Here is a 26,748-nt window from a genome sequence, read left to right on the forward strand (position 1 = left end):
ATTTACAGCTAGGGCAAAATTTTAGAATGAAAACCAATAAATCCTGACTCTCAGGTGACAGACTGAAACATTTCCCGAGTTAAATGGTGCATTTTGCTGATGCGTAGACATTGTTCAGCAGTGGGGAAGAGAAAGGGCATTCTGCAGCTAAAGCCACAGAAACTGGAGTGAGGAGCTACAGGGTTCATGTCTTAGTGACCAGGTAAATCTGAGCAATCATGTCCCCCCTGTGTGCTCCCAGTCTGACCAGGTAAATCTGAGCAATCATTTCCCCCCTGTGTGCTCCAGCTCAGCCTGGATGCATTGCAAGGGTTAAATAGTTGGTCTTTACTGCTTAATGATCTGTCTTAAACTGTGGAGGCAACTCCAAAAGATAACTCTTTTTTATATACAGGAGGCTGTGAGATCTTTTAGAAGAGTAGAAAACTGTTTTATACTTAATAAAAGAGGCCATTGGCAGCTTGTGGTGGTGGGGTGTATCTAGGAATTCACTCAGCCCGCAGAGGAGCTCTGTTGTTGTTATCAGCATAAACGGGAGAGGATGTTCTCATCGTGTGGAAGAGACAAAACCCAGCTGGTGCTTTTGCTTAACACGTTGGACTGTGGAGCACAAAGTTGTACAGAGGCTTGATCCATCCAAAGAAAACCTGGGCAACAACCACAGAGCCTGTCTTCACCAAGAGAGGAGTTTCTGCTTCAGATCTATGGACAGAGAAAGTGAAGTGTTTCTGATGTGCCTCTGCTCCCCTGTGCTTATGTGCTGCTCATTTCTTTTACAGATGCCCTGCAGCACCTTGGGGGTGTGGTTGGGTGATTCCCATTCACATCCAGCATTTCTGAATCCCCCCAGAGCACACAGGCCAGAAATCTACACCAGACACAGGGTGTACAGAGAACCCTGTTGGGTGATTCCCATTCACATCCAGCATTTCTGAATCCCCCCAGAGCACAGAGCCCACAGATCTGCACCAGACACAGGGTGTACAGAGAACCCTGCCCACCTTGGTGATGGTCCAGCAGGGGTGGGTGGATGGAGAGGGGATATCTCCATCCCAGCAGATGGAGCACCTGTCTCTAGATGAGGTTTTGCAATCTGCAGAGGGACCTGGCATTATCTTGGTTGTTCTGTGTCCTACATCACTGAGGTGAAAGATAAGTCCCCGTCTGGGGAAGAAGTCAGCCTGCCTTGGGGCTCTCCCACTGAGCAAATTCCCTCTTGAGTTTCAAAGTTTCATCTTTTTGTCATTTTATCACTTCTAATGCAATTGCTTTCGCAGCGATTTGCAGCCCGGTTCAATTCTTGTCAATATTTTGAAATTCTAAAAACTTGAAGGTCTTTTTATTTGTTCCACCCTCAGCTGAGTGATGTGCTGAGCCTCCTCCTGTGCCGGATGAGAGGATGAGCTCTTGGGCTCAGCAGAGCAGCTCCCCATCCCACATGGCAGATGTGCAGGCAAACCCTGCACGTGCCTCTGTTTCCCTGGGCTGCCCTTTGCCAAGCTCAGTTCCACTGGGATTTCTAAACAGCCCAAAAGCCTTCCTGCTTTTGACATGAACTGTGACTTCCACTTGATTCAATCACTGCTTAATTTGATCCTCCATTTAATTTTATCAAAACTGTAGTAATCAAATAATTTGTACTAAAAACATTACAATTTCCACTTGTTTATTCGGATCAATTTTAATCCTTTCAGGCGCAAGGTTTATTTAACGTAGTTATGAGGTAACAAAACACTGTCATTAAATCCACAAGGAAAGGACACAAGACAAAAAAAAGATAGTTAAAAAGATCCCAAGGAGGGCTCATAATGCAGGAAAAAGACAATAACACACTGTTATTTAGAAGTCACGCTATGCATGATGAGAGCTAAGCAGCATCCTGCTGGTTGTGAGATGAAAAGATCAATGGCATGTTTCAGACAAGACATTTCTGGCAATGAACTGCACTGAAAAGAGGAAAATACATGAATGATCTGAATAGATTAGATATGAACGATTTTGCCTTTTTTGGGTGTTGACCGACATGAAAGAATCTGCGCCAGCAGTGTTTGAGTTCTCCTCTGTACAACAAACCTCCAAAACCAGCCGAGTGAGAGGAGGGAAAGCTTTCCACTGCAGGCTGTTCCTCTGGTTCTTTGAGAAATAAAACCCAACCTCCTGCTCTGCTGCTCCTCTCCCTGACTGTGCCCCATCCCTCCCCTGCAGGTGAACACCTTCATCTCCTTCGTGTTCCCCATGGTCGTCATCTCGGTGCTCAACACCATCATCGCCAACCAGCTGCTGGTGATGTTCCGGCAGGCGGCCCAGGAGAACCAGGTGTGCACCATTGGTGGCCAGCAGACCATGCTCAGCATGTCCATGGAGCCCAGCAGAGTGCAAGCCCTGAAGCATGGCGTGAGGGTCCTGCGTGAGTATGGCCTTCCCTTGGGGAATGGAGAAATGGGACTGGAAAGAGGAACAGGTGGGAAGTGGAAAACACTTTAGCCCAAAACGCCCTCTCCTTTTGTCTTTGCTTGGTTTTAGGAAAATTAATCCACAAGCAACAGAGGTTTATGTCCAAAAAGGAGATAGAGGAGTCCTTTGACTTTATTCGAATAAAGGGAGAGGCCATGGGGCATTCCCCTGGGATCTCTCAGATTTTTGGAGGACGCAGCCTCCTTTTCATCCCAATTTCCAGGCCAAATTTCCCTTCTCTCTTTCCCCATTTCTGAGGTACTTGAGAGGTTCAGACTTCCCAAAACACCTGATGCCAGAGATTCCCCTCTAATGTACAACCCTCCCTTTTAATTTTTAATTCTTACTGAATTTAGGGGTTTTTCTTCTCCATTGTTTTCAGCTTTCAATGTCTAATTTCATTTATCAGCAAACCTAAAGTTTATTTGTAACATCAAATACCTTTTTCCATTCATCAATCAGTGCAATCCTTCCCATTGTTTCTTTTATCTCCCAGTGCTAGTTTTATCTACCCAGCTTGTTTGTAAAGACAAATCCTCTATTCCTCTCATTGGTTTTTGCAAAGCTAAGGAGCAGACCTGCTCACTCTGGAAAAGCAAAACCAACCCAGCATTTTAATGATTTAGCCGACAGCAATTTAAGCCTTGCTTGTGTTGTTTCATTACTTCCCTTTTTCTGCATAGCTCTGGTTCAGACAGAGCTTGAATAAAAGATCCTGCGCTCAGGAATTGAGCTGTACTGCAGAGTAGTGGATGTCTTGATTAAATAAACTGAGGAAAAGACCAAAGAATCCGGTAGCTTAACCTTAGAGAGGATGAGGCAAAAGCTGCCCAAAAATATTACCTAAAATATCTAACAAAGGGTGCCCGTAGTGGTTTTAAACATGAGATGGGGAGAATTTGTTAGCAGAAAGCTTTCTGGTGTTCTGGTGTTTTTAGAAGGTTTTGGGTTGACAGGGACCCCAAAGTTCACCTAGTCCCAAACCTTTGCCATGGGCAGGGACACCTTCCACTATCCCAGGCTGCTCCAAGTCCTATCCAGCCTGGAATTGGACATTTCCCGGGATGGGATATCTTGATATTTGAAATGCTTTGGCTCAGACCACACTTCCAATGAGAGAAATCCCTAGAGATGGCACCAGGAGCCTCCACGACATTTTCCCAGCTGTTTTTTACAAGGAATGCATCCCATGCAGCACTCCTTGCCTGTGCCATAGGTGAGAGCCACCTGTGCATGCCCAACTGGGAAACACCTACTGAGAAAAAGGAAAGAAAAGCACAGGGGACATTAAATTCCCCACAATTATCTTGTTGGACGGTGTTTGTTTACAGTCTCTGCACCCCAATGAACTGTTACCCAGGGGTGGGTGAGGAGGGAGCCCTGCTTCCCCACGGAGCCTGCCAGGACTCTGCTCCTTGCTATCCCTTTCTGTTTTTTAACACTTCTGCCTGCTGCCACGAAGTGAGAAGCTGCCTTTTCTCACTCTGCTACACCACCTCACACACCTCTCTCTCTCTCTCTGTCTCTCCTTTTAGTATCGTATCCTCTTTGATCATCAAGAAGAGAGAGCTCTTCATGAATAATAGCAGAGAAACCTAAATTTACATCTGGCATTCCTCAGCACTGGAGGAAATGCACCTCACCCCCAGGTCCACATCTCCTCTGAGGCTCTGAAAAACAACCCTTCGCTTTCTGAACAATAAGCATAATTTTCTTTTTCATCTTCTTCTGCTTCCTCATTTCTCTTCTCCAGGCAAATTTTTGGGTTTGCTGTGTACAGCAAAAGCTGAGAACATTTGGCAAAAGTGAGGGTTTCAGTCTGGAGCCTGAGGGGGTTCAAAAGTGGGTCAGATGTGGCACCACAGGGGCTCCCTGTGCAGGGATGCCCAGATATTCCAGGCATCTCCTCAGGGCCACCCCAGCAGCAGGACTGAGCTCCCCTCCCTGCTGGGAAGGCAATGAGAGGGCAGCTGTTTGCTGCATTTCTGTGCTCAGGAAGATCCAGCAAATAAAAAAAATCCTCCCTCACTTTTGCCTGTGATTCACTCCACCATGCAGAAATGCTCTCTTTATCCAGCAAATGGGAGTGAAATCCTATGCATTTCAGTTTTCCAGATATAAAAAAACTGATTTTTTTCTTTTATTACTGGAGCTGCTTGATTCACACTTTTGTCACCTGTTCCTCATGAGTTACATTTTAATAACCCAGCTTTCTGAGCTGTCTGAAAAGCAGCAAAGAATACACAAGGATTCACATGATTTATCCATCCTGGCATCTATGACAGCCAAAATCATGAACAGAGTCTGGGCTCATTTATGGAAGAAAAGAAAAATGACACTCGTCCCCCCTTATAAAACTGCTGGCAGGGTGTCAGAGCTTCATGGAGGTGAAAGAATTTTCCATTTCCAAAAGTGAACTTTGCCCTGAGGTACAGAGGAGGCTGATTTAGGTCTAAGGGTAAAATGTTTCAGAACTTGTAAAAGCAGTGCTTAGAAAACAATTTTTTGAGGTTCATGGTGTGCAGGGCTGTTGGGTAAGAGCAGAGCAGCAAAAACTTCCCTGCTCCAAATGTACTGAGATTAAGTATTTGTTTACATTGAAATAAGAGCTAAAAGTGGCCAGGCTAACAGCCTCATTCAAAACACCCACAACAGTGTTTTCCTCCCTTTTGGTAGTATTTGTGAATTTTCTTGGCTCTGTCTGACTGTGGTCATGTACAGAATAATGAGGGTGATCAGGATCAAGGGATGTGTCAGGCCTGTTGCCTGGGAGCCAACTCATTAAGTCAGTAAGCAAGAGATTCCTGATTCCTGAATTCCCTCTCTGCTGTCAGAGCTCACCAGGTGTGAGGATTCAAATTCAGAGGGCTCCAGGCACTCACAGCTTCCCAGCTTTTTTTACTGAGGATATCAGGGCAACCAATTCTGTTGTTAAAAATACCTTCCACTAACAGATTGCACACCCTCCTTCATCCATCCAACTCCTTCCATTAAACACCTCCAGGCTGTGTTGCTATTCCATGGCTCTGCTGGAGCCCTGGAATGCTGAGTCTCCCAAGGCTGTGTGATGCTTCACAGGATTATGAACATCTTCTGATATGCCAATCACTTGATAAAATTCTAAATAATCCTTAAATACTCACATGTATACACAGAAACACACACCAAAGCAATCACAGAATCATGGAATGGTTTGGGTTGGGAGGGACCTTAAAGCTCATCTCATTCCATCTCCTGCCACAGCAGGGACACCTTCCACCATCCCAGGTTGCTCCAAGCCCTGTCCAACCTGGCTTTGGACACTTCCAGGGATGGAGCAGCCACAGCTTCTCTGTGCCAGGGCCTGTCCACACTCACAGGGAAGAATTTCTTCTTGATATCCAGTCCAACCCTTCCTTCCCTCACTTTAAATCCACTCCCCTGTACTGTAACTCCAGGCCCTTGTCCCAAGTCCCTCTCCAGCCTGCTTGGAGCCCCTTTAGGCACTGGAGGGCTGTAACAAGTTCTTCCTGCAGCCTTCTCTTCTCCAGGCCGAACAACCCCAATTCTCTCTGCCGCTCAAAAATCAGGGTGTATTTGGGCTTGGCTCAGGATGAAAGCTCTGTTCAGCCAAAATGTCTTCTGGAAATGGGGCAGTTTTGTGGCATGGACTGATACCCCCGCCAATCCCCCTGCCTGCAGCCCTCAGCAGCTCCTGGCTGCCTGTCAGACCATTCCCACGGGGATGGAAGGAGGGCAGGAGTTACTGAATGGCACAGCTGAGCTCTGATAACGACACTGAGACAAATTGATGGACATCAAGGGGAGGCTCTGCACGGGGGACGTGGGCTAAGCCTATTAAAATGTAATCAGTCCCAGGTAGCATTTGCTCTGTCACTGAAGCTGCTTAGTGAAAGCAATTATAAAGCACTTAAAGGTTTAGCCAATTAAAAGAATATCCTTCAGTCTCCCACAGCTGGCTGGGTGATGCTTCAGTAAAATGCCTCTTAGCAGATGAAGTCAAGATGCATTTTTTACTGAGCATCTGTGAATTTTTAAATTATTGAGGTCTCTGTATTTTGTCAAGTAATAGAAGACAAAGGCCAAGAATTAATGATGTATCCATGTATTTCATTAATTTGTGCATTAATAATTCCCCTTCTGAACAAATATTTTGAAGAGTCCATTCATTTCTCCTCACCAATGCTCCAAGTCTGAGTTATTCATTTCAGGAGGAGAATATTGCCATGAGATTTAGTTTAACCAGCCTACAGGCAGGAATAGCTCATACTTTGCAGCCACAATACACAGAAGAGCACCAGTCTAAAACTCCTTAAACAGTTGTATTTCATAATTCCCATATTCTAAGGAAAGCACATTTATTTGTTCATGAATCATTTCTTTTCAAGAAAGGAACAGAATTCATGGCAGTTTGTATCTCTAACAAAAAGTCTGAGCAACTCCAAGTGGAGTTCAGCAAAACCCCTGTGGCATCAAGCTTGAGTGGAAGCTGATTTTAACAGCTGAAGTGTCACACTGAAATTCAGGAGGATAAATTACCTATTTAACAGTTGTATATATTTCCCAGAGATGTTTGTAGTTGTAGGTTCACTTTGCAGCCTGCCAAGTGAGATAAAACGAGCAGCATCAGAGTGCTCCATAAACACACTCAAGGAGCAAAAACCAGGGGTGGCTGCACCTCTTGGGGCAGGGAGCCTCTATTTTCCCCTCTGTGTCCCTTTGCTCAGCCTGGGACAGCATTCCTGCAGGAATTGCAGGTTCTTGTGGCTGCATCTCTGCAGAAAACTCCAGCATAGGCCATGCCCTCACAGCAGATTTTTCAGGTGTTAAGCCGTGACAATGTGAGTGTTTAAAAAGTTAACTAATATGATTCTAAACATGAAGTCTGGCCAGGGCTTTAGTCAGTGTGGAAGCATGCAGAGAATACAGCTCCAGGGTGCCTTTGATGAGCAGAAACTGTTCTGGGAGGAACAAAGGATGTGTGAAACTCAAAACTGGAGGGGAAAGAAGAAAGGGCTGCAGAGGAAGCCAGTTCAGGTTGCACCTGATCTCACCAAATAGAAAGAGACCTGAACCTGGTGAGGATAAAATGGGATCCCTTCTTTACCTTTCAAAGAGGAAATTCTCTTCCTTTTTTCTTCTTTCTCCTCCAAACATCCACACATCCCCAGCTGAAATGGCATGAATGAAGTTTAAATTGAATCAAGCAACCTCTTCTCTAATTTCCAAAAGAATAATTACCTTAAAGGAAACTTGGGAAGAGACCCCAGTATGCACTGAGACAGCAGTGCTGTGATGATTGCTAGTGCCTGTTCTTGGGCCAGCTTTAATCTGTATTTTCTGCCTTGCCCCTTATGGATGGAACTGGTGCCAGGGGATGATTTAACTACTGGCGTGAGCTGGGGCAGGAATTCACATCTATTTTCAAATCTGTCATCTGAAGCCATTAAAAATCAGGACTGGAGAACACAATCTGGGTGAAATATGTTGATTTTGAATGCCAAAAGGTTTTTCCATTCTCTGTGCTGTCTCACTTTCACTAATAAAGAGGAACTTGGGGGTTTTTTTTTATCATACATTCAGGAGAATTAGGGGATTGTATCCAGCAAATGTTGTGTGTTTTCAGTGGTGTTTAAAGGAGCTGAGGACTTCTCAAGCTCACTGTTACTCCCAGTTTCTTCTTTGCTCTCCTGAGTACTCCTGGTTCATGCTGGTGGTCCCCAAACCCTGCTGATTGTTACTGACTTTTATGGAAATCCTTTCTTCCACAGCCTTATGACCCAAATACCAGCATAAGTAGCTTTAATTTTACTGGGCTCCTGCTACCCCTACTTTGGGGCCTGCTGATATAAATATTGCCAAGAGCATGTCAGGTAGAACATCATGTTAATATAAACAACACCTCGTGGTTTGAGGAGGCAGTGCCAGCTGTGCCTGCACTGGCCCAGCTTTCACCACCTCTCAAACAGCTTTTTAGGAGATGTTCTCTTGTAATGGCATCAACTAAATAAGTACATAAAACCTAGAAGGTTGGGATATACAAGGATTGTTTCTCCAAAAACCACCCTGATAACCTTTTGTACACCTCATTAGTACCAGCTGGTGGGTGTGCACCCCCTGGGCAGCGTTGGCGACGAGTCTGAAGCACACAAAAAGCTGAGAGCTGATGCTAAGGGGGACCAACACCTCCCCAAACAGCTCCTGCCTTTGCTCAGGAATTCCACCGGGCTGCTCCACATCTGTATGTGGCTCAGATCCCCTTCAAGTGCAGAGAAAAAGAAATAAATTGGCTGAAATAGCCTGGACAAAACTATCAAGGGAGGATGGATCCGAGCCTCTCTGGAGGCCTGAGCAGCAGCATGGAGGAGCAGCATCCCTGTTCTACCTCTGCTGGAGAAAAAGGAGGGCAGGACAGAGGGATCCCCTCGCCCAGGGCCACCCCGGGGCTGCAGGGCTGTGACTCAGCATCCCAGAGGGGCTGGAGGAGATGAAGTGAGGAGGAGGAGGAGGAGGAGAACACCAGCCCAGCTCTGTGCCGCAGCAGCAGCTCTGGGTGAGTCAGAGCTGTGGCTCCTCACCCGTCACTGTCCCAGGGCTCTGAGTCACTGTGAGCCTCATATGGCCCCACCAGGGCATGGGGGCTGCAAACCCCTCCTGAGCCCACTCCTGAGCTCAGCCAAACCAGCCAAATCTACTCATGGTGCCCTCCCTGTGCACATGCTAACCCAGAGGAGCAGGGCAGGCCGCAGCCTCAGCCCAGGGAACGCACAAGGCAAAATAAAACACCTAGTGTGATTTAATAGAATTTAACTCCCAGGATTGCTGCTGTGTCCAGTTGAGTCTGAGAGTAGAGACTGGCACAGTTTAAATCTCCTCACAATGAAAAAGGTGCCAGTCAGAATTGATGTTTCTCTCTGCAGGACTTCCTGAAGGAAAAACAAACCAGGGCTCGCCCTCTGCCGCTCCTCCTTCCTCTCCCCTTCTTCCTTGGCATGCAGTTCAAACAGGCAGAGAAAAGAGCCATTATTGGACAAAATAGAAAAACACAGGATGTAATAATTCATGGTTTAATACACATTTAAATTGGGAGTTTGATTTAGAAGGGAAATGAGGGCATGCATTGGTGGAAGGATCGTTCCCTGCCACCCCTGGCACACTGAGATCGTCTTGCTGGGGTCCCACATCCACTCCCAAGCCTTGAGGTTTGGCACCTCATTTGCTCAATTATGGGAAATATCAGAAGCTCATGGAGCAGCTCTGCTCCTATTAGAACCTTATTGAATTAATTAGAAGTGAGGGATGTGTCTGGTTTATTTTTAGTTCAAAAAATAAAGGCAGGAAATCTCCAACCTCACCAACACCACCCTGGACAGTGACCCCATCACATATTGAGTCAAACCCTGCAGTGCTCAGCTCCAGCAGCTCATCTGCTCCTTCTTACTCCACCAAAGAAACCCATGTGTCAAGCTTTTGATGATGGAGAACACATCCTAGGAGATCATAACAACAATAAAAAATCATTTTGGCAGACAGTTTGCCCAGGATTTGTTTTACAGCTCAACCATTTTGACAGGCAGAGCAAAACAGCAGGAAAAGGAACCAGGTATCTGGGAGAAAAGGGAATTTTCATTCTGTATTAGATGAAAGTTAACACAGTCTCGTGTTTCATATTCCTCCCAGGAGAGTGGAGCCAGGAGGGCAGGATTGCCATCCTAAATCTGCTTGATCCCTTGTATGGTAAAATGAAAACATAAGGATTAAGGGTGACAAATTCAGGTCGGGATCTCCTAATCTGTGCAGCACAGAGCTGCACAGTGTGTCACCCAGCTGGGACTTCCAAATCAGACCATAAGTGTCTCCAGTGCACTTCACATGTTTAATAGAGATTTAATTGCGGAGTGATTGCGTGTGATATTACAGAATTATCACAGATTACTTAATTGCTGATGTTAAGCAGATACTCCTCTCAATATGTGTTTTTGTTGCTATAGATCCATATTATTTGGCACAGCATTGCCTGGGCAGCAGAAGAAGCAGAGATCATTTACCAGGAGAGAACCACTTTCATTTAACGTGTTGGTAAATTTAACAAGCAGATGTGTGAGATTCTTATAATTGGCTGTGGAAAGAATCCGGATCCTACAGTTCCTAAAGAGCTGCACGCAGGGGTGAGCAGCTGAGAAGTGCCAGAGTGTGGAGGTTTCTGCAAAAATTAAGATGTGCCTGAATGAAGCTGTGTTTGGAGGCATTTGGGAAGCTGCTTTTGCAGCCTGAGAGTGCAGCTAATCCTGTGCAGGACTGGGAGAGCAGATGGGCTGGAGCTGTGGTGTTGGCTCTCTCCCCTCAGCCTGAGGCTGATGGATGCAGGAGGAGAGGCTGGAGAGTTTTGCTTCTCCTGCAGCCCCTGGGAGGGATCTCTTGGAGAATCACAGCGGGGCTGCTCCATCCAGGACAAACCAAAACCCATCCAGCAGAGAAATGGATTTCTGGAGGTGGCCAAAAGCAGAAATGTGAAGGAGCAAGGCAGCCACAGTCCCACTGAGCTCCCATGGGATGTCCCACCTCTCCTGTGCCACACATCATGCAGGGCTCTCCTGCCAAAGTCCCATCAAAGCTCTTCAGGGAAGGATCAGACACAGGTCAAATTCATTCACTTGATGGCATCTGAAGGGCTGCAGGCTGTCTGGTGAAGAGTTACATCTGTGATCACTGAGGCCACAGAGCGGCCAAAAAACAGTTTGAAAAAATGAATTCACTTGGACAAGAGAATAAAAACAGACCCTCTAGCCTTCTTTCCAAAACATGTCCCTTCAGTTGCTTAAATCTTTATTGGATAAATGGCTTTTGCAGCATTCCTGGGAGATGCTGTCATGCATCATGGAATGGAACCTTCTCCACTGTTAGCTGTGTGTTTAATGAGAGAGGGAGCTCATGGAGTTGGAGTAGGGTGTGAGTAGGGAGCTGGACATCAGGGATTTTCTAATTTCTGCTCTCCTGTGCCTCTTAGCTAAGCATCAGTGATGAGGAGATGCAGCCACAGCTAGACTTATTCCTCCTGGACTGCATTATCCAAGGGAAACATCTCCTTGAGCTACAACCTGGTCCCTGTGGGATGACAGCATCGGGGTTTGGGACATATCCACATGAATATTTTCAACCCCAAGGCAGAAAACCCCAAAAATTTGTCTCCATGTGCCAAATCCACATTTGTGGTACCTCACTCTGGAGCAGAGCTTTGCTGCTTCCCAGCCCCTTACAGGTCACATAAAGGACGAGAGTGATGTGTCCCTTGTTGTCTGTAGAGCAAATTTGCGACCAAAAATAACTTAATTATTTTATTTAGTTTTTATTTTCTTCTTGCCTTTTATTGTGTTACGTTTTAACTGAGATTTCTTTATTTCCTGCTAGGATTCTGCCAGAATCCTGCTGCTCCATACAGAAGTTGAAACACGTATTACAAAGGAAACAAATCTTTCTCTTGATTGCCTGATAGATCTGCTTTTTAATCCAGACTGACAATGGCACTCTATCAACAGCACTTTTATGCCTCAGAGTTGTTGCATTTTATTTTCCATTGTCTGAAATCCCTCAGAATCTGGAAAGGAAAAAAGCAACAGTGTCTTTCTCTGCTTACCCTTTAATCGATCATTTTTATTATGACAAAGTCCAGACCCAAACACGTTGTAACCTCAGGTATGGCACAAATGTAGAACAAAAGGATGAGCCCTGCTACTAGAAAGAGCAGTTTAATGATGCTCAGCACTGTGGCCAGTGGCTCCAGTAGTAACAAACTAATGGGATTAGAGTGGTCCTGGCTCCCTGTCTACCTGGATGGAAAACATACACCAGCTGTCTGTGAATACCATGGACAAAAACCCTGTGCCACAAGGGCGTGAAATTGAGATACAAACAGAGTTTCCCTTGAGCCAGGAACTGGGCATGGCCAGTCCTTCATCTGTACTTTCTGCTGTTCCTCATGTCCCTGCCCCAGTGCTTAGTGCTGTTCTCTGTTATTTCTGTTTTGCTTGTTTTTACAGACATTTGCAGGCTGCTCGTCCCTCAGGGTTATCAATTCTTTGCACTACAGCAACACAAGAACAACTGGGGCTGCAGGAAAACAGTTACAGCAATTAAAGCCAAGCAGACAGGTCCCTTTTTCAGCCTGATGGAGAGTTGCTCACAAAGTTAAGGCTTTTTTGCTGCCTTGCAGGTGCTGTGGTGATTGCCTTCGTGGTCTGCTGGCTCCCTTACCACATACGGCGCCTCATGTTCTGCTATGTCCCCTCCAGCCACTGGACAGAGTGAGTCACCATTTGGGGACAGGGTCCCCCCATGCCAGGACAGGCTGGGGGCTCAGGGTGGGCTGGGGGTGCCAGGCCAGCCCAGGTGTGCAGGTGGAGGGGGGATCTGGGAACAAAGGTGTTCTCCAACCAAGGGGTTCAAGTCTCAAAACCTGTCACAGACATGTTTTATGAAAAATCCTTTCCTTAGGATTTTTTTCCTCCTGAGAAGCTGAGAGGCCTCAGGAACAAAATGTAAACAATGGTTATCTGCTGCTGTGGAATGCAACAGGTGCATCTGTGATTGGTCTCATGTGGTTGTTTCTAATTAATGGCCAATCACAGCCCAGCTGTCCGGACTGTCTCGGTCAGTCACAAGCCTTTATTATCATTCTTTCTTTGTCTATTCTTAGCTAGCCTTCTGATGAAATCCTTTCTTCTATTATTTTAGTATAGTTTTAATATAATACATATCATAAAATAATAAATCAAGCCTTCTGAAACATGGCGTCAACATTCTCATCTCTTCCCTCATCCTAAGACCCCTGTGAACACAGTCACAAAAACCAACTTGCTGCTTTGATATGTTTTTTCTTTTGGATGTCTTAGTGTTTGCCAGGCAAATTAAGAGTTTTGTTATACCTAAATCCCTCAGGAAGCATTATTTTGAACCAAAAGGCATCATCAGCCCCTCCTCCTCCTCCTCCTGAGGGCTGCAAGCACAGCCTTCAGTCTGGCAGCCCTTGATGGAATGACATTTGGACAGGGGGGTTGGTACACCCAGAGTGGATTTCAGTCTCTGTGCAGAGATATTGATCCCAGCCCTAAGATGCAGCAGCTCCTGTCAGCACACAAATAACTCCATGAGGCCACATTTCCTCTCTGACAGGGGAGATGACACAGGTGGGGGAATGGCTGTGGCACTTACTGAGGCTGGGCCAGGTTATTTACTGGGTTTTGCAGGCAGTGGATCAAAATGAAATGCCGGCAGTTGCTGCTGATTAGGAAATGTCCAGATTGTCAGAGAATTCCAGGATAATTGCACAGACACTGCTCACAGATGTGCAAAGGCACCCCCTGCTCCTTTCTGAGGCACCAGGCCAGGCTCTCCAGCAAAGCAGCCACCAAACTAATTATTATTTTTAAATATGTCATTAAGAGCTAATGCTGTCTGGGGACACACACTGAGGAAGGCTGAGATGCCAAGGGATGCTCTCTTGTGTCTCCTCCCATGGTGTAACATCCCTGCTCTCCCTGAGACCAGGACAGTTTCTTTCAAGGGAAAGGAAAAAAAAATCTACAGTACCAAAAAGCAGAATAACAATGAAAAACGAAAATTCTTTCAATTCCAGACTCAAAATATAATAAACTAGGATATAGCAGTCTACTGACTGGGACTGTGGATCCAGCCACAGTAAAATCTAAAATCTATCTTCAGTCATTAAAATGGAGCTCTAGGCACACACTGGGACAAATTCTTGTTTCTCCTTTGCTTTCCTATATGAAAACCACTTAAGGCACTGTTCAATTATGTAATGACTGCATTTGCTTTGAGCAAGAGGTTTAGAGAAGTCTGTCTGCATTTAGTGGGAATTTATTCATTGTGGCTGTGTTCACATAATATTTTTTCTTCTTTTTAAAACCATGATTGATTTTAGGAAAACACTGAGTTTACAAAATGATAGTGAACTATCAGTCTGGTGGCTAACCAAGAGTTTGCAGCAGCTTGGCATGTTCATTAATAAACACATGTACCTTCCCCCTGAAGAAGAGAAATTTTTCCAATATTAATTCTTCATAACTACACAAAGAAACTCTATAAGAACTGAATGGGCCATGCAGTCCTTGGCAGTGCTGAGGGGATGTTGAGGGATGGGCAACATAGTCCAGCACTCCTCTATTTATCTTTTGTTAGACACTGCTCAGACTAGAAAAAAGATCTGCAATTTTCACCAAGATAAATGATTCTGAGGAACATCTTCTTGAAAATGAGACCCGTGGTGTTTATAAATGCTTTACCAGCTCAGGGCTGTTGTTCTCAGTTGGCCCAAGGAAAGATATAGCCAAAAGCATAACAGATAATAAAACATTTTCAACCAGTTCTAGTTGAAAACATTAAATTGTGGTGGTTAGGATGTGTTTCAGAAGCATGCTATCATCAGTTTGCCCCCAGAACAGGAAATGCTGTCCTATGTTATGGACAAATCCCAACCCAGGGACCCATTGAATGAGCTGATGCTGTTCTCACTGCCAGAGGGAGGAGAGGGCTGCATCTGTTCCTGGAGTTTGGCTCTTCTGCAACCTCTGTAGATCAGAACTGCAGCCAAAAAAGTCAAGCTAATGTGTATGTATGACACAGAAGCGAATTTCCATCTGGCTCCTCGGGTTCCAGAATGACTACTTCCAAAGAAAAATGAGTGCATGAGGTAAATGTCTTGTCTGGATCCAGGGCTTAAATAAGTCTCTAACTGCTGGTGAGTGGCATCTGATCCACGTTTGACCAGTTCCAGCTGGAGATGTAGATGGGTTGTGGTGGCCCAGGCACCTTTGGTAAGCTCATGTTTGCAGCCTAGGAAGGTTAGCTGGAAAGCAGCTCGTGTTTTTCTCACCCTTGTGACTTTGAGCTCTTCACACTCAGATTTTTCTCTTTCATCTGTTCTTCCAGCTTCCTTTACAACTTCTACCACTACTTCTACATGCTGACAAATGTCCTCTTCTACGTCAGCTCAGCAATCAACCCCATCCTCTACAACCTGGTGTCGGCAAACTTCCGCCAGATCTTCCTCTCCACGCTCACCATCCTGTGCCTGCCATGGAGGAAGAAGAAGAAACGACTGGCCTTCACCAGGAAATCCAACAGCATCTCCAGCAACCACACATTTTCCAGCCAGGTCACAAGGGAAACTACGTACTGAAGCCAAAGGAGGAGGAGGAGGAACGCAATTCATCGTGGAGTCAAAACTTGAGAGAGGCCTCTGTGACTTTCATGCATGGTCTCCAAATTCACCTGACACAAATGTGTTTAGCAAAGTCATTTTTGTTGGAAAAAATAGGCTTTGTTCTGCCAGTAACTTTGAGGTTATTTTCAAGCATTGGCCTTGCCTCTTGTGAGTAATGTCTACATGTATTGTAACTTCAGTCTGGCATAAATCCAGATGTGGTGTTAACTGGGAAGCCAAAATGTTTTCAACTTAGGCAAAACTGTTCTGCATTTCATCCTTTTCTCAGTGCAGAGATGCCGTGTCCACATCCAAGGGTTTGAGACCACATCTCCTGGTGGCACCAAGCAGAGAGTTGGATGAGGAGAAAGAAGTTTGAGCAGAAAGGGATGTTCTTGGAGAATGGATGTGCTCATCTGTGGGATGTTCAATGAACGAGGAGTGAAAACTCAGGGAGCCAGGTGGTTATTTTAGAAATTTATCTCCATTGTGAGGAATACGACTGAGGTGCTCAAGAGAGCCTCTCTGGCTCCTTGGAATTAAATAAGAACAGATGATGCCTTACCTAGGCTGGGGTGGCTGTGGCCTGGGGAGTGGGGTCACCTTTGGCTTTAGGGCATCCACAGTGCCTGGCTTTGGCACCACTGCAGCAGAGTCTCTGGCAAAGCCAAGAATGCAGAGGCTGTGCCCAGATGGAGCGCTGAAAATGAACAGAAATGGAAAAATCTTCCTTTTGCCATACAGCCAAATCCTATTTTTTACCAGGGAGAACAGTTTGCTGGCTTGCATTAAGAGTTGAGAAAACTCTGAGCTCATGAGGGCTCCAGGCTGCTGAGATAACAGCAATCTGCCCCAGTTCTGTGGGACCTTCTGATTTTTCCCATTCTTATTCCAGTTTTACTTGTTTCCTTGCCATTTCCACAAGGCAGACATCTCACATACAGCAGTTGTAGGCAGCAGGTCCTCTTGTTCTACCTTTTCTTCTATTACTTTTTGCTACCAGAACTGTTGGCACATCTATCTGCACCCCTAATATTCAGATAGTTCAAACACAGAGCATAAGAAACCCTAAACTGGGGAGTCTGTGCTCTAAACCCACTTTCTTTTAATAAGCCAGAGGAACAGAAACAGGACCTGAAAATTCCCTTTGAAATTCAAGAGAGAAGGCAAGGAAAGCTTGAGCTTTTCTCTCTGTTCCACCTCTAACAGCCCCTTATATGATACAACAAATTGCTCCAGAGTCTTTAGTACTGAAACACCTGGGCTCTGGGACAAGCTGAAGGGCTTCAGTGACCTGCACAAACCTGGAGCTGACCAATCACCCTGTGCTGATGGTGACCTGGTGTCCCCTTTCACACCACACACCATCAGGAGAGCAGGACTTGCCTCTGAAAGGTGACAAAGCAGCAGAGCCAGCTCAGTTTGGCTTTCTGGGATTTGCCCATGACACCCTTCAGCTAAGGAGCACCTGTGGTCCCCAGCTGGAGCCACAGTGCTGGAGGTGAGGGTCGCACAGTGATGGAGGCACCAGCACCACTGGTGACATCTCCTGCTGCAGATGTTGCATCACAGAATCACAGAGCAGGTCAAGTTGGAAGGGAATCACAAGAATCACTGAGTCCAACTCGCTGGATTTGTGGTTTAGGTCCTGTTGGGCTCAGCACAAAGAGGAAACACCCATCTGGGGGCATTTGCTGTGAGTTCTCCATGATGAGTGACAGCTTTTGGGGCATTTAGAACCTGTGTGGTATTTTATTTTGTCATTTAGAACCTGTGCCCAGCTGGCCACCATGGCAGCCCATCAGCCGCACCTGCCAGGGATGGGATGATTTTAATGCCAGAAACCCTGCAAAAGAAAGGGCTCAAAATAAAAATCAGTGGGGCTTCAGTTCCTTCTGACTCAGCCAAACTACAAGCTCTGTTCTGTCATGCCTTCTTGTGATTTCCTGCCCTGGTTGTACCAAGCAGAGGGCAGAGATTATATTTGACCAAGCACTTTTGTTGCTCGTGGACTGTTGACTCCTATTTGATAAAGAAAACAGTTAGTGGCACACAAATAAATAAATTGAAATAAAGAGGATTAAGAGAGACTGATCTCTTCAGAAGGAAATCTGTGAGAAAACAGCAAGAATTTTGTGTGTATGGTGTGTCTGAAATGCTTGGGCAGGTTGGAAGAAGACCTGCTCATCCTGCCTAGTGGCAAAATCCAGGTGCCATGAACAGGAGAGGGGAAAAATCTGCCTTGAGAGAAAGAGGAGTCTTGATGTCACACATTTAACATTGGCCTTCCAGGCAAGACACTTCAAATGTTTCTGGATTACTCAAATTTTTTCACTTCACCTCTAAATACAGCCAACAGCAGGGAGGAGCTTTCTGAAACCTCCCAGGGAAGCTGTAACTGCATTGCTTTGACTTTCATTACCATTTAACACCCTGCATGTCTCATTTGCTTTGAAATATTAAACATTATTACTACACTTGTTCAACACAAACCTGCTGAAATGTGCTTGATTATCTTAGAAGACACCGTACAAAAATTGTTCTTTCACATAAGATGCTTGGTTTAGATTTTCACTACTGAGATACCCAGGCAGCTTACAGAATATTTGATCACAGCTCAGAGAAACTGCCAGGTTTATTTCGGGTTTGACATGACAGTGGGAAAAAGCTGGAGTAAAAATGAACTTCTCATAAACTCTTTCCACTGTGTTTCTTGGGCCACTCGAGTGCTGAAGAGTTGAGGGAATTTGGGGGATTTATCCAGGTGGTTTGCTGACTTCTACAGCTCTGTTCTTGCAGTTTGACAGGAAAGCAGACCTGGGTCCACGGCCTTAATCTGAGATTGCAGCTCAAAGCTACCTCTTCCACTGGCCAAATCTGACAACCTTGAGCTGAGCAGTGTAAGTTACAGCTGGTTTATCCACTCTTCCCTCGTCACCTGATTTTGGTATATTCAGCTTAGAGGTGTGGTTCCCTTGAGCTCAAAGAAGTGAGGAAAGCTGATTGCAAACCAGATAGTTTCATGATTTCCAGAGAATCACTGGGTTGGAAGGGTCCTTAAAGACCATCCTGTTCCAAACCCCTGCCATGGGCAGGGACACTTTTCCCTAGACTATGTTGCTCCAAGCCCCATCCAACCTGGCCTTGTAGAGGAAAGCTGATACAGTAGAGAAGAAAAAAGTACAAACTGCCCCATATTCACCAGAGAGATAGTTCTTTAGATGCCTTTCAACAATGATTGAACTGCTAACCCAACAAATTTTTTAAATTTAATCTGGTGTGAATGGCTTTTGCCATTAAACAGAAAAACCCCCATCCCTTGTGTCCCTGCCTTGGCTGCACTCTTCATCAAAGCAGAGGTGAGTGTTGGGGCCTCTGCTCATCTATGCAAATTCCCTGGTTTTGGAACTGTTTGTTTTGACTAAAAAAAGAATAAAATCGGTGGAACCCCGCAGATGTGAAGTGCTGCCAGATGGATTCTGAGAAATTCCATTCTGAACAGAGTCTATCAAGTGACCCCTTCAAACGTTATTTTGAGGCTTTGTTTCTCTTCAGAGTGCCCTTGGCAGAGCCATCAGCTTAGCAGAGTGTGAAATCAGGTTTATGAAGTCATTTTGCTATTCAGAAATGTCCCCCAGACAGGACTGTCTCACCACAGGCCAGTCCATCAGGGCAGGGATGCTCTGCTGAGCTTGTCCTCTTTTGCAAGGTGCATGAGGCCTCACTTCAGTGAGATTTTCAGGAGAGAACTCAATGGGAAATCAGCCAGGAGGGTTGGCTTTAAACACAACAGCAGCAGGACCTTTGCATTTCCAGCACCCAGTGCAGCAGCCCTTGGTGTGCTGTGTCAGCCCAGTGTCCTCCTGGCTGTGTTTTTGGTGACTCTTTAACCAAAGCTGTGTCTGCTGAAGCTCTGTCTGGTTCTTCACATATCACAGCTCACCCACTCTTCCTGTTCTCAGTCTGGATTTGCTTAAAAAGTAGAAATTGCTGATCCAAGATTTCATGATGCTGTGTCCTGGCTTTGTGACCCAGAGTCCTTCCCCAGCTGTGCCACCTGATAGTCCTGCACATATTGTATTTATGGCAAATATTTTTGAAGTGCACCTTTTAATTTTTATTTTATTCTGAGATACAAAATGTTGATGTGCTTTATTTTTTTTTTTTTTTTTGTGGCCTGTTGCTCAATGGGGAAAAAAATGAATGTTAAAAGTGTGTCAGTGTCTACTTTGTGATATTTTCTGTGACAAAGGGAAAGAAGAGGGTGTGGAATCCTCCTGTATGGCAATGGGAAACACTCTTTCAGTGTAACATGCTATTATTGATACTGTATTTACTGATCAAAGTGTACTGAAATGGTTAATTCCTGATATAGCCTTTGTACTGTATGGTATTTTATTTTGTCATTTATTGATCCTAAGAAATAAATATCCAAATTTAAGTCTGGGTTGTTTTTTGTTTGAAGTGGCAGGTGTGCCTTTATCACACAGTGGTTATCAGCACAGACACCCTGCCTGGGCTCTAAACTGGTGGAACCACTGGCCTTGAACTGGGATTTGCAGCTGCTCTGCAGAAGGGCCCTGGGTGCTCCTGTCCCTGCACTCTGCAGCTCAAACCCATCCAAGCATCAGCTGCTGCTTCTGACTTAGCTCAGCAGAAAAGCAGGGGGACTGGGTTAGGTGTGAAGGACGCTCCCATCAGTGATGTTTGCCCTGAAAATCCTTCCTGGGATCTGTTAAAGCATCAGATCTGTGCTGTGCTGTTGGGCAGAGCAATTGGGAGCATCCAGGAGCCTGGAGTGTGGGAATAATGAGATCTGAGCAGTTCCAAGTGCTGAGATCCCAGTGGCACCGCAGGGTCTGAGCTCCTGCCTTGCCTGTCTCCCCTGCTTGCTGCTCCCTGCTGCAGGGCAGATGTTACAGATGTTGTACCTTGGCCATTACTCTGCAGCAGCTTTGCCCAGAAAACTGAGCAGGTTGGGGCTTTATTGCACTGGGAGCTGTAGGGGCACAGCAAAAGAACCCTCACCCCCAAGAATGATGAAAAATAAGCAGATTTATTATGTTTTAACAGTGAGACTTCCTCTCCTATCCTCCCATCTTTAGTGTGAACCTCTTCCTCCCTGGCATTTATTTTTCTAACACAAATGTAATTTTGTGGGGACAGAATGCTTGGGTATTACCCACAATATTAAGGTGTCCTCACACTAAATGAGCAAAAATCAGTCACCTTCATCCTCTCTGCAGCTCCTGGTTAATGTTCTGTTGTGCAATAGCTGAGCTGAGCCATAAAATCTTCATACTTTTTAACCATTCAACCCTTTTGTTTTGATTTCTGATGGAAAGGAAGGTAGCGTGGAAAGCAGCAAGAGAATAAAATTTAAATATTTGGAATCATTCATGCCTGGAAATTCCATCTTCTAAAACCTAACTCAAATGGTCCCCAAAGGCTTTTTGGTGCTGCTTCCCGATGAGAAGAGCAGGATCCTCTATTGTCCCTACACCATCAAGCACTAAGGAATGAAAATCATTTATTTTATGGATCCTTTGATTTGGTATTCAGCCCTGCTCTGCTCAGAGGTGTATTTTCAGCTCACAGATCATGTCTGCAGCAGTGGAAATCCACAGCACGTGGCAGCATCCTTGTTTCCTGCCTGCAGGAGATTTCTGTGCTGGGCTCCCAGTGGAGCCTCCATGGTTTGTGCAGAAATTCAGTGTTCAAGCTGGAGTTAAAAACCTTGCTGTCTGCTCATGGCTTGTCTAGAACAGGGCTGACTCCCTGAAAAAGCCAAATCCTGGGAAGCTGAGCTTCCCATCCCTCCCAAGCCACCCTGTGTCACGAAATCCTGCACCACGTCCCGCCCCAGAAATGTGCAGGAAAACAGAAAATGTGGAGAGTCAAATAATTCTTTTTTTCCTTTAGAAAGGCACAAGGACTGTGCCTCGAGCCATGAGGAATGCTTTGAGCTCGGCCCTTATTTCTCATTTCAATTATAAAAGCAATTTCCATAGTTCATGAGGGGAAAATTTCAGGCACCTTTCGGAAAAAAATGTTACGTTTTAGTAAATGGCTTCATAAAACTTAATAAACATCCATGCAGAAGTTAATTTATTTAAAATATCTTTAAATCCTGCTCTGCCTTATTGAATTTGTTGGAACAGTAGATCAGGCAGGAGTATATTCATGAGGGCATTTAAGCAATAAGGCAGCACATCACAGTTATTATTCCAGGCCTCCTGTGGGCTGGGAAGCACAGAGCAGAACCTGACGTGATTTTGGGCACTCAAGTGCAAAACCCCTCCAGAAGCAGAGGCACAGGCATGGCCTGAGTGCTGCAGGGTGGCCAAACCAAGCTGCTGGGGTTGTTTTCTGGGAACAAAAACCTTGCCAGGGGAGCCCAGAGCAGCCAGCCCAGCATCCATGGGCTGCCAGCCCCGTCTTGGGCTCACTCGGCCAAATGCCAGTGGGAAAGGATCACAGAATCATGGAATCACAGGGTGGTTTGTGTTGGAAAGAACCTAAAATCTCATCTTATTCCAACCCCCTGCCATGGTCAGGGACACCTTCCACTATCCCAGTCTGCTCCAAGCCCCATCCAGCCTGGCCTTGGCCACTTCCAGTGATCCAGGGGCAGCCACAGCTTCCGTGGGCACCCTGCGTAGGTAGGCCTCAGCACCCTCAGAGAATTTCTTCCTAACATCTAATCTAAATAGATAAACAACAAAGTTAGTTAATCACCGTATCACTGGTGATGCAAACCAGCCAAGCCAGCCAGGAGTTACAAGGAGGAGAAAGGCCAAAAGTTTGTAGTGAGTGTATAAGGGCATGTGTGGGTGCAGCCACACCTGGCATGATGTTTTGCCCAGGGTTGTTGAGACTGGAGAAAAGAAAGCTCCAGGAAAAATAACTTAAAACCCCTTTTAGTACTTAAGGAGGCTTCAAGAGAGCTGGAAAGAGTGAAAACTCCAATTTTTACAAGACCCTGGAGTGAGAGGATAAGGGGAATGGCTTTAAGCTGAAGGAGTGTAGATTTAGATCTCACTAGCACCCAAAAATTTCACAAACATAACGGAGATGTAGTAGCCATTGTTACCAAAGTTTAACAGCATTAGGACACTTACAACAATCCAGCCCACTCCATCCCTTTGTCACTGCAATGGAGCTCATTTTAGGGATGGATTTTAGGCACAGGAACTTCTGAGATTCACCCAAGGGCCGCAATGAAATCCTGCAGAGCAGAGCCTCAAACCCCAGCGTTCCCAACTCAGCTCCACCTTTCCCCTCACTCAGCATCAGCAGGTGCCTCATGAGCTATATTAAGCCTCCATCCCAAGACATATATTAGCAAAACATGCCAGCATTGAGCCATTAAAAGGCAGCTTCTCCCTGGCTGTCAGCAGCCTTGTCAGAGCCCCTGGCAGCTCTGAGTGCTCCTGTTATCCTGCTCCCTGCACACTGCAGGAGGTGAAGCACTGTGTGCTGAATTTAAAAAACACCCAAACAGCAACAAACTCCATTAACTGGGGCTGACCTCAGCAGTGCCACGAGGAGCTGTAAGGAAATCTGTGGCACCTGACATTTTCAATGTTTTAGTTCTTCTGTCCAGCTGGAAAGCAGCGACGACTGCCAACAGCATTATTAGCACAGCTCCCACACAGAGCATGAATTCTTACAAAGTTTCACATTACTGCAATCAATCATTTTTTGTTTTCCTTCAGACCAGCAATTGGAATAAGATTAATTTCTCTTTGCCATCAACACAAGCATGAAATGCCATTTTTCGTGACCAGACCAGGAAAAACACCTGATGTCATGGTTGGTGCTTTCTGACTCAGAACTTTACACTTAATCCCTCTCCTTCCTCCTGGCTTGGGACAGACCAGAGCAGGCAAATGGCACAGGGATTTTAAAGCTGGCCACCAGTGACACCACAGCAAGGCAGCCAGACTGGTTAATCCTCTAGCACCCTTCAGGAGGCTGATGTAAGCACAAGCCCATAGGCTTTTGAGATGAAACAAAATACAAATTTGTGGAGCATTTCTGAGCCTTGATGAATGTACACCTGCACAACTGGTATAAACCTGTTTGCATCTGCAAAGAAACTCAGTTTGTGTTTGTAAGTGACCCAATCTAACTCTGTTTCTCTTTTCTGAGGTTTTGTTTTTTTTTTTTTAACGTATCATTTAGCAGGAGAAAATGATGCTCTTCAATCTGTTCACAGCTCCAGCCTTAAATGCCAGAGGTGCTGACCAAATTAAAAGAGAAATCAGAGTTCACAGATTGTGTCTGGAAGAAATAAAGACTTTGGTACTGATTTTCATTGAATAAAGGACAGTATCTCTTGCTTTTTGTAAATATTACAGGGGTGAGGGGGGAGAGCTTTTATCACAGCATGGCTCAGTGCTTTTTAATATGTTGCTCATCATTTGGAGCTCACTGGCATTCACTTGCAGATTTCATTTTGTATCTTAAAAAGTTTTCATGGACTTTTGGAGAGAGGGAAAAATGCATTCTGCCCTGCTGCCAGTCTCACTCCAAGGATACACCATTACAATCAGCTCCTCATGACTAAACGATAGAATGGTTTGGGCTGGAAGGGACCTTAAAAATCATCTCATTCCAATCCCTTACCTCATTCCACTAAATCAGGTTGCTCCAAGCCCTATTCTTCTGGCTATGGAGAATATCATCACTAAGAGCCTTGGAGAGCAATGCTTTGTCTTAGAATGGTTGACTGGTAAAAATTCCTCTCCCCTTGCCCTAGGGTGATATGATCTCTGGGAGATCAGCCACGTTGTTATCATCTATCCCTGGGGAAGATTCTTCTGGGAGAAAATTTCATCACTAAGCTAAGAAGAGTCAATGTGTGAGTGGCAGCTTTATACTTGTGAACAGGAAAGCCAAAGCTATGCAGAGATGAACATTAAAATAAAAATTGGGGAGGGCTATTTCTGCTCCACTCCTCAGAAAATGCAAAATTAATGAACTTCTCTACAGGGAGATGGAGGCAGAAAAGGTTTCTGCAGAGAGGGGATTTCACTTTGGTTTCCCCCCAGCTCAAAAACTCTGACTTTTCAAAGCTCAGCTTTGAGGGAGATTGTGCCATATCAGCTTAGGGTGTAGGATAAAAGGTACAAAGGATTTCAAATGTCTTCAGAAAGTGTGGGCACCAACAGTGCACAATGACAATTCTGTTTGCTCTCTGTACATCACATCATCCAAAGGATTCACAGATCTTCCCAGGCAGAATACAGTTGTGTCAGTAACATCAATGTGCAACAGAAAAACCAACTGGAAAATGGAAAAGGGAAAAAAATAAAATACAATCTGCTCCTTTCTGATTTTTGCATTTTAAAATATCAGTTAAAAGCTTTTCTCTTCAGCCAAAATCTCACTTCCACTTGTTTACAACAATTCATCCCCTGGTGCTGTTCATTTTCCTGGGAGATCAGCTCCAGGGCTCAGGATCTGCCTGTGCTTCATATCCATCTCTCCAGAAGGCACCACAGGGTTTGAAGATTGGTTGTCTTCATCAGGAGGAAAAGCCTGTTTTCTGTGAGAGGGGACCATGAGTCACAGCACAACTTTGATGAAACCAGCAGACTTCCTTGGAGGTTGGCACCAGACTGCTGCAGAATTAGGAGCTGTAGGACCAAAATGAAATAATGAATCAGAGGATATCATGGGAAAGGTGTTTTGTTGGAATGAAAATTTTTAAAACTGAGGGTAAGGTTTGTTTATTTGAAATTGAGCCTTTTTCTCGTGATGCACAAATCACGTTTCTCAGGAAGGTTTTTAACTGTGCACAGAGATATAGAGAATAAGATTGTGATAGAAATGAGAGGAAACAGGGGCTGGGCAGAGGATCACCCATGCAGAGGGATGAAGCAAAGGCACAGGTACAACCCTGTCAACCTGCTCAGTAAATCATCCCCTCACCAGGCATCAGGGTTAAGCAGAAAGCAAAGAGTTAACTTTGCTCACATCTCCCAGCAAATGCCTGTTCCCACAATCCCTGGCTCTTTATGGCCACAGTTCTGTATTTTTTAGCTGTTCTCAACTCTCTTGTAGAGCAATTATTCTCTAAGTGCAACTGAGGACATTTTCCCTTCTGCTCAGATGAAATTTACTTCAGTTCAGTTTGGTGGTAGCTCCTCAGAGCACCTAAGGAAATCTCCTGTCCTTAGAGTCTTCCCTGTAGCTGCCCAGCAAAGGGAAAGCTGCAAAAACCCTTGGTGGTTTAGCAGAGGGGAGCATCAGAGCTGCAGAACCTGAGGAATGGGACACTCACCTGGCTTGCAGGAGAAAGAAACCAGTGGGATACCTGGGAGAGAAATAAACTCCCAATTATGGGAAGGGTTTCAGGATTTCCTGCTGCCAAACACAGCTCCAGAGCATTTATCTGTATCTTTACCAGTACCCACCTTCCCACATTTGTATTTTCAATCATAGATGTTTTCAAAGTGATCCCTACGCTCCAAATATTAAATCTGGAAGAAATGTTCAGTCACGGACCCTCAAAATGAGGGCGTGTTTTGTTTGATTGATTTCATCTCTGGTGCAAATATTCACATCTTTCCTACCAGCTACTTTTATTTAGGATTAACAAGTACAGGTTTCACTTGAGCACCTGTGGTTTTACCTCATGAATGTTGAAATTGAGCATAATTTGTGTTTCTGTTCATATCAAAGTATCTGCTCTATAAAATAGCTTAGGTCAGCTCTACATTTTTCTGTTTATGAGCAGAAATATTTCTGGCTTTATTGGCGTTGTGGATAGCCTTGTTCCTTGCTCTGTTTTATTTAGTAAGACTGTAGCTTTAATAAGATTTTTATACTGAGATTTAAACGGCACAAATTTCAAATAAATGTGCTCACTGATCAAGGCACAAAAGAGAAAATATTTTAATGAATTGAATATTGCCTTCTATCTACTGTTCTTCCAGCAATAATGACCTGCAGTCTGAAATGCAATTCAACTCTAGCCATAAATATTCATAGCTGAAAGTCCTTATTTTCCTTTAAACTGTTCTGTGCTGCTGGAAATTCTAATGTTTCAAAAGTCAAATGCTGAG

The 26,748-nt window shown here is 45.0% G+C and overlaps 1 protein-coding gene across 1 annotated transcript in view; it reads left to right on the forward strand.

The window, feature by feature from the left end:
* Positions 1-20,114, forward strand: part of NTSR1 (neurotensin receptor 1) — a 55,685-nt gene extending 35,571 nt beyond the window's left edge. The window contains exons 2-4 of the mRNA XM_058036287.1: positions 2,206-2,407; positions 12,665-12,755; positions 15,400-20,114. Coding sequence (XP_057892270.1) covers positions 2,206-2,407; positions 12,665-12,755; positions 15,400-15,649 — 543 coding nt within the window. The 3' untranslated portion in view covers positions 15,650-20,114. The remainder of the gene's footprint in view (positions 1-2,205; positions 2,408-12,664; positions 12,756-15,399) is intronic.
* The last annotated feature ends 6,634 nt before the right edge of the window (positions 20,115-26,748 follow it).

The sequence above is a fragment of the Melospiza georgiana genome, chromosome 17 (assembly GCF_028018845.1).
Source record: "Melospiza georgiana isolate bMelGeo1 chromosome 17, bMelGeo1.pri, whole genome shotgun sequence".
NCBI lineage: Eukaryota > Metazoa > Chordata > Aves > Passeriformes > Passerellidae > Melospiza > Melospiza georgiana.